Source organism: Argiope bruennichi, chromosome 1, assembly GCF_947563725.1.
Source record: "Argiope bruennichi chromosome 1, qqArgBrue1.1, whole genome shotgun sequence".
Taxonomy (NCBI): domain Eukaryota; kingdom Metazoa; phylum Arthropoda; class Arachnida; order Araneae; family Araneidae; genus Argiope; species Argiope bruennichi.
The window spans coordinates 53,469,959-53,487,301 of record NC_079151.1 but is presented as its reverse complement, the minus strand read 5'-3'; the positions used below and the strand labels follow the sequence as shown (position 1 = coordinate 53,487,301).

The window sequence follows — 17,343 nt, the reverse complement described above, 5'->3', positions numbered from 1 at the left end:
TTCTGAAAATCTTTGATGATATGTTAATGGCGAAATAAAGGTATGGCAAAAAATGGATGATCTGAGACTTCGCTTGATAAATTGGAAATATTTAAGATTCAGTTTATTTTTTAAAACATTTTAGGATCCTTCTCCTGTATAATCAGAATTTCTAAACAAAAATATTGAAATATCAATTATAATAAATGTGACCATCTAAATCATTTATTTCATGCACAAACAAGTTATCGTACAAATGCCCAGACTTTTAAATTTATTTATTAAATAAAAAGACACGCAATTCTCTGACAGTGTGAGCACAATATTATTTTATCAAATATGTTAAAAAAACATATATTGGCATTAGAAAATGGATTTATGATCATTGTCTTCTATTGAGCACGTTACATGTGGGAAAAAGTTTCGTTTTATTTGGAAAATATGACAGTTGCATAGAGGATTTGTACCCAGCGAGTAAGAATGATTTTTAAGCACATTTTATATCCATAAGATTGAAAAAAAAATGTATCTTAGAAATTGTTTCTTAAAAATATGTCGTCTACTTTACCAAGGAAAAACGGCGTTATACTGTTGCTTCTACCGTCTGTTTTCAAACATGAAGACCATCTCTCTTTTGCTCACGTACTTGTTGCCTTTGATGTTTTTCAAATATAGTGGGATATGAAAGATGGTGGAGGACATATTTATTTTATATTGACAGAAAAATTACATGAGTCTTGAATTAAAACCAAATAGTACAATTCAAAAAGAAATTGTTAGTCAAAATGTTCAGTACTGTCGGTAAAAGAATAACTGGAAGAGAAATGCTAAAAGGGAATGCTTCTAAAACTATGAAAAAACACTTTACTTGTTCGCTGCTTACTACTCTGCGAAATAAAAGCGTCCTAAAGCAATGACACCGGTATTTGAAAGAATTGTATTCATGTTGCTAAAAAAATTTTAAAAAACTGTAATGCTATATGAATATGAAGAGTTAGTTTCCATTTTTTAATCATGTAATTGTGTTTATACTGTTTTCTTTTCCAGGCCTTTGTCATTAAAGAATCTTATTTAAATGTATAATGGTATTTCAATCTAACTAGTGGTATAATAATATTACGAGATAGTGAATGTAATAAATATTACAAAACAATTACAGATATAATTTTTGAAGTATTAAGTCAGTCCCTATATAATTGCAATTATATAGAATGCATTTTAACATAGATTCTAATAGGCGAATAATGTCATATTCAGTTGCTACCTTGGATTATGCTATCATTATCCTAATAATTTATCCTATTATTGAGTAATTAATTTATTCGAATAGTATATTAATTTATTTTATTATCCGAGTTAATTATCCTATTGTTTCAGTTTTGTTTATAATTTGATTGGTCGTTTTAATTTTCACATCAGGAAGCAAAAGTAGAAGATCGAAATGACAACGACTCTTCAATTTTCTTATTTTTGCATTATCGAAATCTCCTCTGAATTTTTTTACCAATCTTTATTATCTAAAGATCATGAAAAGTGTTAGATTTCGCGTTTAAACCGAAGCAAATATTTTCTAATCCCCCCCCCCCCAAATTTATTAGGATATTTTTTTTTTGTTTTTGTTTTTTTTTCTTTACGGATTTTATCAATATTATTGAGGTTCGTAAATTAGGCCATAAATATTATTAAATGAATAATAAATAAGATGTGGAATTTTGCTACAGTTATAAATGTAAATGGATAGAAAACTAAAACTTTCATGAAATTTTTTTATCGAGTATTAGATAAATAGACTATAGCATTGTACTGCATTCTTGAATTCGTCGTGTTTTTAAAAATATTTTGTACTTGTCTTTTCTACACTTTTCAGTACTTTAACGGATTTTTTTTTTTCCCAGAATGATGATGACAAAGAATCTAACAGCATGAATGGTTTTACTGAAGACGATGAAGGAAATCATGAGTGTCATGATTTACGCCATAATTCAGCTCCAGTAAGTCACAGACATCTCTCAACAAATGGACATCACTAAAATGTTTCATAAATACATCATTATTAATTAATTTTGATTTTCTACACCAACATTTTGTAATAAATCAGACAGTAAGTAACAAAATTTAGTAACAAAATAAAAGCAAATAATTTACGAATCAAAGTTTTTGAAAGTACATAAAAAATTTTAATTATTAGGAAATTGACTTTTATCAGTGTTACATCTCTATGGAAATCAGCCTAATTCAAAACACATCTGATTCTTAGATTTTTTGTCAAAAAAATCAAATAAAATGAAATAAACGTCGCAATACAGATTTATGTGAATACAAATTCATAAATGCACAAAAATCTAGTTGCTTCAATAAAAAAAATAATAAGAAAATAGAAATCGTAAGCAGGATGAAGGAAATTATAATGACGAGATGCAGTATGGAGTACTTTAAATTAATATTTCAAAGGCCTTCCGTTTGAGATGATATGCACTTTATATGTCATTATGGCACTTGCAGCCTTTACCAAGTTTTTTTCTTTTAAATTATATTACAATTCTATTTAAATAAATTTTTTGGGTCAAAATTAAAATCTATAGAATAAATTTAAGAACTCTGGGAACAGCAGCATTGAGAATATGTACTTACCCCAAGTTTGTGGGAAACTATTTTGAAATTCGTGACTACATATTTATAATTTAATTAAGATTTAATCAAGGAATTGACTTCAAAAAGTTTTGTATACCATATAAAAGGAAAAGTCTATTGAAAATTTTAATATAATACAATTGTATAAAAAAGGAAAATTATGAGTAGATGAAACTTTCAAATTTAAAGTAACCTGAATTAACCACACCTTATTTTATACAGTGAACTAAATTTTTCGACAATTATTTTTGATATGAGAATAGGGATCATGAAAAATCATATATATGTGTCCCATATATCTGATTTTTGAATAAATCAATTTATAAATGAATTAATTGGAATGAATATGCTTTATATTTCAAATTAATAGAAGATTATAGAAATATAATAATATTAGTAAAAGGAATAGAAAGATAAAATAAATTCTTTATATTAAAAACATAAGATTGCAATCTTTATTTAGAATCTGGAATTGCAATAATGATGAAAGACCTATCTAACTTAGTATTCATTCATTGCATAATTTTAATAATGCAACTCAGCTTTATGACATGCTTTTCTTTAGCTGTTACATTATTTTAAAAAAATGTTTGCTTGTACTTACTTTCTTATAGGGATTAGATCATACATCGGCTTCAGTTGATGAATTCCATCAAAATGGAGCTTTACCAATGGGAACTGCAAGCGGTCCTCAACCAAATGGAATGCCTTCTTTAGGTACAATTTATCAAGGAGAATGGCCAATGCATCGAGGTAATTTACAAACTGCCATATTAGTAAATTCTAATTATGTATAGAATGAATTAAACCTGAAGTTTTAATTAGGAAGTTTTTTTTAAAAAAATTGCATTTAATTCATATTAATTGGAAGTAATGGAAATCACATAGTATTTTTGCTAGATAAATTAGAAATTAATATGCTTACTTAATTTTCAATTACTTTTGTTTTTCTTATAATTTAGTTTTTAGTGAATTTAATTTTTGAATTACTTAAAAAAAATCTGCTGAATTTTCATTACTGTTTTCTTACATAAATTATTCTTGAATTGATTTTAATATAGCTGATAAAATTAGGAATGTGAAAAAAAAAAAATTTTGTAGAAAAAAATTAATTTCCATTTTTGGAAACAAATTTATTTTTAAAAACTTAGGAAGACAATTTAAAATATTATTTTAGCTGGGAATATAATTTTCAATAGTGATAGATGATTTGTTGTAAGCAATTTTAGATAAAATATCATAGATTTGTTAATTTTTCTTTGCCTTATACAAATGTTGAAATGAATTTAAGAATTTTATTTTAATTATTTTATTTTAAATCTAATATCAGATTACTGAAGTTTAAGTTATATGATTTCTGTAATAAGGCCATAAGGGAAAAAATAACTTTGACTATCCATATTGTAGCATCTTTGTATTTTTTACCTTGTTACTAGTTTATTGTAAATTTTATTTTTAAAATCCTTCTACAGTTTCTAAGCAAAAATTAACATATATTTTTTTTTTAATTCTTAACTGTGATAATTCTTAGTGGCACCTAAGAAATGATTCCTTGTATGCTTAATAAATAAATAATTTTGAATTCTGTATTCTTTAAAGAATGCTTCCAAATATAGCAAGTTAAATGCATTTTAAATGGTTTTTCATTGAATTTATATGTTTAAAAGATCTGGTTACTCATTGAAGTATGTAGCAAAATCATAGGCTCAGTTTTTTTTCTCTCTCTCTCTCATTTGAATCCTCTTTTGATGAAACTCATCAAATAATTTAATGAAATTCCACTTCATAGATTGCCTATAAAAAATAAATCTATGATATTTTTTAAGCTGAAAACCAATAATTTGTATATTTTTTTTTTTTTTTTTTTTTTTTTTTTTTTTTTTTTGCGATTTCTTTAGTTTATATTATAAAAATTTTGTACATTTTTTTACACTTCAGATTCTTAAGAATAGAGTAATTATCTGCATTTTCCCAAATTTTTTATTATTTGTCTTTAAAAATATTTTTCAATAAATTTAATGTTACCAGTCAATATACTTTTGAGTAATTCATTATTTTATAGATATAGAATAATATTTATAATTTTATTGCTTTTTAATGCATGGTTTATTTTTAAATTCCTTTATTTATAATATTTTCCCCTTCTCAATTTCAATATAAGTTTTTTTTTATGTTCTAAATGCAAAATAATATAATTTTACTACTATTTACACTTTTCCTAATACTTTTTTTTTTTTTTTTTTTGAAAATGTAGATCCCAACCTTAAATAGTACCTAGTTTGAAATTTGGCTTGTCAGTAATTATTATTTTGCAAGTTTAAATACCTTACTTTTCTAGCCCTATGGATGAGTGGCCCTAGTAGCATAGGTGAGAAAGATCCTTTGGATGGCTTTGGAGGAGATGACACTGAGAGTATTATGAGCTTCAGTTCAACTACAGCAACTCTGAGTGCACGCCGTCCTCACACCCATCAACTAGGGACTAAGGTACTCTTTTATTCATCTGCTGAGCATTAATGATGGATATAGTGTTTGTTCTTATGTCATTAGCTGAAGAGAAAAACTTTGACCAATATTATTTGGTCCTTATATTTTTAATAGATGAAATGATGCATTTCTATTATCTTGACTTCAGTTCCATGTATGAATTTTAATGCAGATTGTGACTTCTTTGTTAATAAACTAGCTGTTAATGATTTCCACATTATTAGAATAATGTCTGATTCTACCAGATCTTAATGCTTTTTTTTCTTTCCATTTTGTAATAGAATGTGATAGAATTTTGTAATAGGATAGAATTTTTAATATATTTCGCAAGTATTTTCTAAATTGTTGTAATGAATCTCAAAAAGTTTTCACTGTTGCTACAAATATTTTATCCTGCAGCTTTTGCCCATCAAAGTAAGAAGGTGCAGTTTATTTTTCCGTATTAAGTAGATTTCAGTCTAAATCATGCTTTAGTAAAGCTTTTATAATTTAACTTTATTTACAATTAAATTTTAACTCCAGATGTAAGCTGTTATGAGAAACAAAATAAAAGTTCATCCATTTTAAAATACTGTTGCTTTTTCTACAATATAATTGGATGTATAAAAAAACATATCATCTCTCTTTCAACTTGAATTTTTCCCCCTCTTATTGTAGTTAACGTTTTTGTGAAACCAGAGAAATTTCTATTGAATAATCTTCCAAGATAACTTCAAGCACATTCTGTAATGCTCAGGGGAACTTCAATACTTTATGATTTATTTTCTATCTTCAATTTTTTATGAATATGTTTTGATTCAGCAAGAAAACTATTGGATTAAGATTGGCTAAAGATTATAGAAATTTATGAATTTTATAATACAATGAATACAACAGTGCAAAACTTCTAAAATAGCATGAGTTTTACATGCCTATCAGAATTTAAAGTGTAAAAATATTTTGTCGTAAAAGTCATTAAAATTAAATTACTTATGAAATTTTTGATAATCAGTAATCTCTACAAATCAGCTGGTTACCAAAGACGGCTAATACTTTATGAAATTCCTTATCTCTGTCATTTTTTCTTTTTTAATTTCATTTTTTTTTCTTTTTTACTATTTGTGTTTTTACACACATTTGAACATGTCAAGCAGAATATATTGAAAAAAATTTGCCATAAATTTGCCAATATATGATTGAACATCTAAATTGAAAACAATATTAGAGTATACATCATTTATCTGATGCAGTAATATCAAACTTGTTTTGATGAAATCAAACTGCATGAGATCAAATTGATGGCTGTCAATATTTGTAAAATCACCTGAAACTGAATTAATTGGAAAAGTACATGAGGAAGCACATTTCTACTTATTTTTAGAGGGAAAATTCATAAGTATTGAATTACAAAATTTAATTGCATTTGTGAAATTTTTAAATTTAGGAGCTAAAAATTGTTTAAGCTTTATATTTTATTTTTAATAGTCTGAATTTAAATCGGGAATGGTGTCATTTAAATTGATTTTATTTTATTTACAGAAATATTTTTGATTTGGCTTTTAAATATGTATTTTCATGATCATGATCACAGGTGGAGATGGTCTATTCATTGTTGTCTATGTTAGGAAGTTGTAACAAAGAGGATATGAGTCGAACTCTTTTAGAAATGTCCAGCAACCAAGATAGTTGCATTGCCATGCGGCAATCAGGTAATGCTAATTATTTTCATTTATTTAAGTATCCATAATCAATTAATTATTTTAAATATTGTACATGATATTATTTATTATGAATTATTCCATTTTGATGTTAAAATTATGAATGTGGTATCATGGTCAGATATATTTATTTATAGTTGCACACAGAAATTTAAAAAAAAAAAAATTCTGTATTCTTAGATTATTGTCTTATTAAAATTCTTAAGAATATAATTTTTATTAGTAATAGATTATTTGTTCTCAAATTTATAAATTATATAATTATTCAGTGTAGTTTTTATTATTATTATGTCCTATTGTGTGGATTTACTTTTATATATTAAATGATTTATGGATTATATTAATTTGTTTGTTATCTGTTCCTATTTATGAAATATTCAAGTGTTTGCAATTCAGTACTGCATTTCCTTTACATACCCATCTTTTCATCATTTACAACACCTTTGGTTTTCCACAATGTACATTTTCTAGTTTTTATCAGTCTTTCTTTGGTTCCATAAAAAAATGTAAAAACATTTTTTTTTTTTTTTTTTTTTTTTTTTTTGTTATTTTCAATGTTTTAACTGCAAGTTTCATGAATAAACATTTCTCATTGTTCGTAGTAATTATACTTATTAAAATGTAATCATTAAACTAATTTCTTTACGATTTAAAACTTGGCTCTTTAAGCTTTATTTTTGTATTTAAATTTAATTAATCCTTTTAAAAATCAAATAATTAAGTTTAACATCTGTTATAGAATTAGATTTTTTTATTTTAATCTTTTATTAATAACTTTAAGCTTTAGAAATATTTCTAATAAATACTTCAATCATGTATTATATTTATATACTTGTTTGGGAAAAAATATTGTAATGGAGATCTGTTTAAGTAATAATATATGCATAGAGTAGAATAAAAATACCATGTGAGATGTCCTTTATGCAAGTTATTAATATCCCTAAATATACATTTTTATATATCTAAAATGTAAAATATTGCCCATTAAAATAAGATAACAAAGTAGTTGTCTCTAACAGTAGTAAAGAAATAAATTCTGGTGATTTAAATGAAAATTATTAATTAATATACTCTAAAAATTTTAGGAATAGTTTAGTTAAATTATTAAAATTAAAAATATTATCCTCTCAAGATTATTATGAGAGATGTTGAAATAATAATAAAACAATTACATCATAAAATAAAATTATTAATTTTAAAAGGCAAAAGTAATTGTGATAATGCAATTGAATTATTGATTACAAGAACATTTATATTTAAAAAAATATTCTTAAAGCATGAAATTTTTGATATAATCTGTGTAAAAAGAAAATAAAGTATTGCATTTTAAAATAGCAATTATAAATAGATATAACATAATTATAGACATAACTATAGATATGCATGTATAACATATATATCTATAGTTATTAGATATACTTAAATATTAAGTTTTATTTCAGTACTATGTGAATTTTCTGAATTGTCAATGTATTTTAAAAGGCAAATGAATAAAACTATTTATTGATATAATGTTTTCTCATTGTTTAAAGTTATTACAGTTTAACTCAAAATAATTATATTGAAAATGTGGTCACTCAAATAATCTTTTAATATATTATTTTTTAGTTTTGTTATCTGCCCAATCTCCTTTGTCATTAACCTATATTGTTATACAGTTAAAATCTGTGTACTAACTGCATAATTAGGAAAACTTTGCTTACAAATTTTTATTCAAACACTACAAAAAATTATAAATTGATCAATATATACTCATAAATCAACTTCTAGGCTGCCTTCCCTTATTAATACAACTCCTTCATGGAAGTGAGGGAGATCAGTTACTTACTGAGCAAAGAAGTTCTGAGAATGTAAAGTGGGCAGTGCGGGAGGCACGTAGAAGAGCTAGTCAGGCTCTTCATAACATTGTCCATGCACACCCAGATGATCGAAGAGGCCGAAGGGAAGCCAGAGTTTTGAGACTGTTGGAACAGATTCGAGATTATTCAGACTTCTTGAGAGACTTAGATTCAAGCAATGTTGATTTTTCACACAATGGTAAGAATCAATATTTATTGAAGGATTTATATAAATTTTATTAGACAAAAAATGTTCAATATACTTCCAACAATGAATATCAACAATATTTGGGGAAAATATCTGATCTAAAAGCTACCAAAAGTAGTGGATTATATTGAGAGAACATGATTAGTAATGAAGGGGCTGTTCTAATTTTTGGGATTTCTATAAAAGTTTGCACATGTGTGCTATTACTTACTTGCCAATGTTTGGGTAATTTTGTAGTAGTTGCAAATTGATTGCAATTCAGTATGTGAATACCACTATCTGACTTTTAAGATCTCCAAGCATACTTTATGTGGAATGTATTGCTTTGAACTGCAATAAACGATTGGTCCCAATAAAAAGTTTGCATTTTGGATTATCTGAAATATATCTGCAATTGATTTAGTAATACCACAAATGCTAGTAAACTCTTTCAAAGAGATTACTTTAGCTCAAGAATCTGCAAAGCTATAATATGCTATCAGAGAACTTAATTAGCTAATGAAAAATTTGGAATTCACTTTTTTTTTTATCACAACTGATAATTACAACTAATCATTCTCTGCTGATGGTTTAAGTTTTTATGCATTTAGCCTATATATCATGTTTTAAGATTAAAGAGAAAAGTAACAAAATTTGTCATTCATGTTCAAGATTTTTAAATAATTCTTTATATGTTAAATGTAAGATTATATTTATATACAGATAATTTTTAAATACTTATTTATATAGTTCTTTTATATTGCCACAAAATGTAAGGAATTATAAAGCAATTTTTGCATCTAACTAGATTTGTATTAACCAACTTTTAACTTAAGAAAAGCTTCCAACAACTTGTAACACTCAAACTTTATCAATAAATAATGATAGAAATTTGATTTCAAATTGCTGTTCTTAGATTAATCTATTATGGTCAGCATTAAAAGCACACAAGCAGGTTAATAATTTAGTGTTCCATCAACTGAGCTACAGAAACTGTTTGTGAAATTTCTATATAAGGCATTAATTTTTTATTTCGTTATATAAAATATTTTACCATTTCTTTTCCTTTTTGCAGAAAATTTGGATTTACATCCAGGACCAGCCATAGCTGCATTGATGAAATTGTCTTTTGATGAAGAACACAGACATGCAATGTGTCAATTGGGTACTTCCTTTCATTTCATAATAAATGATTTTAAGAAATTCAAATAATTAAAAAATAAGTTGAAATTATTAATTAATTATTTATCTGTTCCAAATTATTGCTTCATTTCATTTTCTCCTAGAAATTTTCTATCATCTATGCTTTCTATAATTAAATTTAGTACAATTATTCAGCAGCGTTTAAATTGTTTAAAAAATATTTTCATATATTCTTTATTGGTATTGTCAATAATGTGATAGAAAATTTTTGAGCATTATGATAGACATATGTAAAATTTTGATAAAAAGTCCATAAAATTTTTAATAATTGTATTGTAAATGAATTTCAGAAATTGTATCCTAAGTAAAAAAATATTTAAATCTCTGTCCTTTATTTGGTAAAGTATTTTTAAATGGTTTATAGTTTAAAAAGCTTCTAATTTTTTCATTTTATGAGAAATGCAATATTAGGCTTTATGTTAACTAAAAGAAGAATGATTTAGAATCTCCTGATATTCTTGAGACTTTTATTTTTATTCTTAGGTGGTTTGCAAGCCATTGCTGAGTTGATTCAAGCTGATCATGAGGTTCATGGCAATACTAGTGACCAGTTCTGTGTAACGGTTCGTCGTTATGCTGGAATGGCTTTAACCAATCTGACTTTTGGTGATGGAAATAACAAGGCTCTACTATGCTCCATGAAACCCTTCATGCAAGCCTTAGTAGCTCAGTTACATTCTCCTAATGAGGATCTCCGCCAGGTAAATATTTATTTCCCTTAAAAAGATATCGCATACATATTTGAAAAAACTGTGTATCTGCGGGGAGTTCACTTTAATAGTATTACCTGCAAATTAAAAAAAAAAAATTTAACTATTTGCTGATATTTTATTTAGAAAAGGAATAGTGTATGCATATATATACTGAAATTTCTCCCCCCTCCCCCTTGAACTAAAAAAAAAATCTGGACAATGGCACGATTAAGGGGAAAAAAGAGGGTGTGCTTTTTATGACTCGCACAAGCTTTTTCTTTGCTTATTTGGTCTGCAAGAAATTTTTGAATGTGGCATGTTTGTTTTAAAGTTTTGTCATTTTAGTGTATTCACAATATTTTAAAACATGCATACATACATATATATATATCAAACATCAATGACCTTTACATGTTATGTATATTTTTTATAAAACAATAAGAAATTCTTTGTTTTGGGCAATATCTTCATCGTTGCTGTATAAAAATTAAAATTTATTGTAAAAATTGATCCATCTGTTACATAATTAGTGATTATCTTTTAAGATTTAATTGCATGATAAATGTTTTTGCTATTTATTTAAATATTAAATATGGATGTATAAGACAATCAATATAAAGGGTTTTTTTTATTATTTTTATTTTTGTAAAATAAAATCACCTAGTTACAGCATATCAATATTTTAAAACACACTTTTAAAAAATTATATATGCATAATTTTAATGAAACTCTTTTTTTTATTTATTCAAAATTGTTGATGAGTTGGGTTTTACTGTAAATATCTTAAAATTTTCACATTTTTATACAAAACTTTCTAAGAAGTAATTAACTAGGAAGCATTTTTTAAAAAATATGTGTAGTATTTTGTGGGAGAACCTTTATGAATTTCTTATAAAAAATAAATTGTTTTAAAAAACTGCATGAAATTTTGGCATTTCATTATATGCCATCAAGAACATATAATGAATAAGTTTTAATTTTTTGTAATAATGTGTTTTATATTTTGAGGGAGTACCATTTTCAATTCTCTCATCAAAAATAAATTAATTAAAAAAAACACCCACATAAAATCATGGCCTTTCATTATATGCTAGCATAGCTTCATTTTACATTAATAAATATTATATCAATATGTTGTTTGAAATATAATTATAGAATTCTTACTTAATTTTGTAATATATTGAAAACATTAATTCTCAATCCAAAATTAAAATTAAAATTGAAAACAGAAGCATTATGTTACTTTTAGAAATGTTAATATTATGAAACTTCTTCTAAAGTAAGGAATATAATTTATTATTAAAAAGGAGGAATATTTTTTGTTAGAAATTTTATCAAAATTTTCTTGGAACAAATACTCTACAATAAATTGAATTTTTAACTCAACACATTGCTTTTGTAAATTTTTTAGAATTTTTCTCCAATTTTAAATGCTGACTTAATTATGAATTTAAAAATAGAGTTATCAATCAAAATTTATTTTTTTAATTGATAAAATGCAATATATGTATTAATCAAAATGTAGGAATGTGTCATAATGCTTCTTAAAAATATTCTTGACAGGTTACTGCCAGTGTGCTACGTAACCTTTCCTGGAGGGCAGATGCTTCAAGTAAGCAAATCCTCAGAGAAGTAGGAGTTGTTACCACCCTTATGAAAGCAGCAATGGAAGCCCAAAAGGAATCCACTCTTAAAAGCATTCTCTCGGCTCTGTGGAACCTCTCTGCCCATTGTAGCATGAACAAAGCTGACATCTGTGAAGTAGAGGGTGCCTTAGAATTTCTAGTTTCAACTCTTACCTATAAAAGTTCCTCCAGCACACTTTCCATCATTGAGAATGGAGGTGGCATTCTTCGTAACATATCCAGTCATATTGCTGTTCGAGAGGATTACAGAGCTGTACTGAGAAAGCACAAGTGCTTACAAACTTTGCTTTCTCATTTAAAATCGCCAAGTTTAACTATTGTCAGCAATGCTTGTGGCACTCTGTGGAATTTATCAGCAAGGTGTTCTGAAGACCAACAAATGTTGTGGGAGATGGGTGCTGTCGGAATGCTTAGAAACTTAATTCATTCAAAGCACAAAATGATATCCATGGGTAGTTCTGCAGCCTTGAAAAATCTCCTTTCAGCCAGACCAGAAGGAATTGCCTTAGGTTTAGGATCTCATAGTGAAAATGGGCACCATATGAATGGCGGATTGTCTAATATGCCTAGCTTACTAGTCAGAAAACAGAGGGCACTTGCTGCTGACTTGGATGAAAATCTTTCTGAAACCTGTGATAATATTGATAGTCCTAAAACAAGTCCCACTCCTGGTGGTGATTACAGTAAGAAATTTTCATACGAACCAAATGGTCTTGATAGAAAGCCCCAGTACTTATCCTTTCTTCCTGGTAGAATGTACCACAGCATCAATGGGCATGTAGGCTCTCCTGTTCGTGTGCCTCGTTCTGAAAGCAAAGATAGTCTTGGAAGCAATCGTTCTGAACCACCTCACTATAAAGCACAACGTGATCGATTTAGAATTTTTGTTAATAATAACAGATCAACGCCACTGGACTGCAAAGTCATACAAGAAAAACCAGCTGAATGGAAAGAAAAAACGAATCTTCCATTTGAAGGAAATAGTAATGTTGTTTTGCAAATGTTTAGGCACTTGCAAAATGGTAGCAACACTAGCCCAACTTCTGATATCAAAACTAATGGGCATTCCGAGCTCTCAATAAATGAAGAAAAGCCTCCAATAAGACCAAACAGCTTACCACCACAAAGAAGAGGGAGCATCCACTCTCGAAATAGAGTCATTGATAGAAATGTGTTCCATAATGGCTTGCATAATTCTGAGGTAGAAAATGGTTTTAATGCATCTAAGACAAATGGATACCATCCAGAATCTATGAATGCTTCACACAATCAACTCGATAATAATGAGATGGATGATCTATTAGAAATTCCTGGGAATAAACGTGCTTTTCCAAATAGCAAACAAGATCTTGGTATGCTGTATGGGAAAGGGCAAAATAATATCTGGAAAAATAATTTAACTCAAAGTCAGGAGGACAGAATTTTATTGAATGAACAAAGAGATAAAATAAAGAATGTTGTCATGAGGCATAAAAAATCTACTGATACTCTATCATCATCAATATCTGCTATTAGTAAAGGTAAGAAAATCAATTAAAATAGTTTTAAAAATGAATTTTAATATTGTATGCAAACTATATTGTATATTATGGACAAAATAGATTTGTAGTACATATAATATCAAAAAAAATTATCATTAAAACAAAAATTTCTAATTATCAAATGATAATTATAAGTAATTTTTTTTTCATAAAAATGTACATTTGTGAAGTTTGGTGAAGAAGATATTGTTGGAATTTTTTTTTTGATTTTTTAATTACAAAACTAGTTTTAATTAATCTTCAAATTCCAGCATATTTATAGGAATTATTTTTATGTAATGTGTATTTTAATATTTTTATTTAATTATAAATTAATTACCCTCTTTTGCTTATATTATAGAAGCTGCCAGTGATGACCAGAGTGTAGATCAAACGCCTCTTGTAATTTCTCGCTGTAGTTCCCTAAGCTCATTAACCAGCTGTTTCCAGCATTCTGCTCGAAGTTCATGGGTCAGTGACGTGAGGTAAGAAATGCTCGTTTTCCAGGTCTTCATTTTTTAAACTGTAATTTAATTTCTGAAGATTATTTCAAGTTCTTTATATATTACAAAGTTCATTACAATATATTTAATATCAGCATTTGTATGTATATCAGTTAAAAAATTATGCTGAGTAGTCCTGAATTTTTGCAATTGTTGGGTTTAAATGATACAAATATTTAATTTTGCTCTGATGAAATAAAGTATTGCTATTTTCTATGGAATCCAGTTCTATTTTTGAAGAGTAGAGACATAATAAAATAAAAAAAAAAAATTTTATATTCGTTTTCAATTTTGTAATAAATTAGTTCACCTAGAAGTTACTTCTAGTAACCTTTTCATTAATAATGAATTTTTATGCATATGCTGTGATATAAAAAATACTTTTAAGTCTTATAATTTATTGTTATGACTTCTGTAGTTAATTTGAAACTATGGTAATCATAATGTAAAATTATAGAGGGTAAAAAGATTTCTGTTGTAATCATATACTATGTCACAATAACAGTTTTAGTATTTTAAAATTCTTCTTAAAGTTTAAAATTAAATAATATTAACTACTTAATTAAAATCTAATTTTACCTGTTATTTTTTAATTATTTTAACACTAGATGGTAATTTTTTAACTTTTCAGTTATTTTTTTATTATTAAATTAACTATTTTGATATTTACATTTTAAACAACTTTTTAATTGGATGTTAATTTTTTTAATTCAAAAGTCTGAAAGTTATGAGTATCATCTTTAAACAAATAATAATGCAAAATCTTAAACAGTTAATAATTATTTGGAATAAATAAAACTTTGTTCTTAAAATAGTCTCAATAATAAGTTGTTTTTTTTCAACTCAGTATCTATGCCATTTTGAACTCTAATCTGTTAGCTTAATAACTAATCATAGTTGACAAATATTATACTGTAAAAGAATATTAACTACATACCTGTCTAGTCTCCTGCCTTACTTAAAAGAACTTAGAAAGTGTTACAGAGAATAGGTGGGGCTTTCCCAAACTTTTCTTGGCAGTTAGCCATTCCAGCAGAATATTATTAATGCATGTCAAATCAATACTTCTTTCATTCTCTACCTGCATACTCGACGGACTGTTTGACATTGTTCTCTCTGGATTAGTATTGTTTAAGCATTATGAAAACGTTTCAATCTATTTGGAAAATGTCAGTACTTATATTTCAATTTATTTAATAATGTTAGTTTCTGAATTTAGAAGAGTTGTCTTGTAAATAATCTTTTTTATAAATTAGTTATTTAATTTCATTTATTTATAGTATTATTATATGATTAATAAAGTCTTGATACTGGAAATTAGAAATTCAAAATTATTAAGAATATTTAATGAAAATGATTATAGTTATTATTCATGAAATTTATTCTTATTTTCAAAACTGGTGATAATATAAAATTTCTTAATATTTTAGCCAAAGAACAAGTGCAGTCATCTCTCCATCAGATTTACCAGATTCTCCTGGATACTGTGCTAATGAAGAAAGGCATCATATTTCGGAATTTACTGATAAGATTCCAGAAGCTGATGCACAGAGTCTAATCAGGCCTCGACCAGCGTGGCCTATGAGCTCTCTGCCATCTAATGATTCATTGCCTAGTTCCATAAAGAGAATGTCTTTGGATAGTGATGTGTTTGTGAATAGTAATGAAGCCATGCATACAGAAACAATAACAGATCAATCGGAAAATCTTGATACTTTAGAATCACCTGCATCTTCTAAAACTCCTCCTTCCAGGCCACAGAATAGTCCGTTTTCTCCTGAGAAAGATCAGTATTCAAACCAGGAAGTAAGTTTTTGAGCAATTTTAAATTATTAATTTAGAATATATATATACATGTAACTCATTATTAATTAATAGTTATTAACTACCATTTAATTCACTAGAATATTGGTTATATTTAACTTTAATTAAATATCCTATGAATAATTGTATGCCTTACATTCCCTCAACAAAGTGTCATTAAACATCACAGACATTAAAGCCATGTTATTTGAATAGCCTTACATATATTCTATTTATTATTCACATGAAATAATCTCATGGAGTCAATTTCGATATTATAATGTCATTAAAAATGTAACTATCTTACTAATCTAGCCTTTCTTTCAGCTATGAAAGAAAAATCACATGATTAACTATTTGATAAAACAATAAAACGATTTGAATTTCATTGTAACATTGAAAGGTATTGCTAAAAATTATCAAAATTCACTTGACAACTAATTTAGTATAATTTAAAATGTAATTCCTTTTTTAATTTTAAAAATATAAAACTGTTTTTGTGCAAGAATATTTTTTTGTTTTCATGGGAAAATGCCCCGCCCCCCAAAAAATGATGATTAATTTTTTTAAAAAAAATGCCTTTGAAGTGCACATCACTACCTCTGAAATACATTAATGCCAAATTTTGTTATACTAAGCTTGTAGAACCTGAAAATATAGAAACATGTGACAAATATTAATTCTTTTTTGTTAGTAATAAATGTTACACTTTATTTTAAGAAATAAAAATATTTTTTGGTTCATGAATAACACATTCACAAACTTTATTAAATTAGAAAGTTAAAATTTGAATATAATTAAAAGAAATAGTGATTTTAAGATAAAAAAAATTAAATTTTCCTTCTACAATTGAGTTTAGATTTTTAAATTCTGAAACAATTAAGATTATATTTTACATGCCTGGTAATTACTAATGAAAGTTTGCAAGTTTAGATACAGTAGGAAAACAGTGTGTTTTTAAAACAATTTTACTGTAATTGAATGTTTAGATAGAACATACTATTTTCATTATTATTAGGGCAGATTATTATCTTATTTTATGTATTGATACAATTATTATACTATTTTATACATTTAAATGATGAAAAAATTTTGTTAAATTTTTATACAGATTGCAATTATCTTAATTTCTTTAAAATTCCAAAGCTTTTTCATGC

General features: G+C 26.3%; 1 protein-coding gene across 1 annotated transcript in view; it reads left to right on the top strand.

Moving 5' to 3' along the window:
* Positions 1-17,343, top strand: part of LOC129989126 (adenomatous polyposis coli protein-like) — a 134,903-nt gene that overhangs the window by 106,687 nt on the left and 10,873 nt on the right. The window contains exons 7-16 of the mRNA XM_056097497.1: positions 1,875-1,970; positions 3,225-3,363; positions 4,949-5,097; positions 6,668-6,785; positions 8,565-8,831; positions 9,895-9,984; positions 10,506-10,723; positions 12,278-13,880; positions 14,242-14,365; positions 15,814-16,189. Of these exons, the coding sequence (XP_055953472.1) occupies positions 1,875-1,970; positions 3,225-3,363; positions 4,949-5,097; positions 6,668-6,785; positions 8,565-8,831; positions 9,895-9,984; positions 10,506-10,723; positions 12,278-13,880; positions 14,242-14,365; positions 15,814-16,189 (3,180 nt within the window). The remainder of the gene's footprint in view (positions 1-1,874; positions 1,971-3,224; positions 3,364-4,948; positions 5,098-6,667; positions 6,786-8,564; positions 8,832-9,894; positions 9,985-10,505; positions 10,724-12,277; positions 13,881-14,241; positions 14,366-15,813; positions 16,190-17,343) is intronic.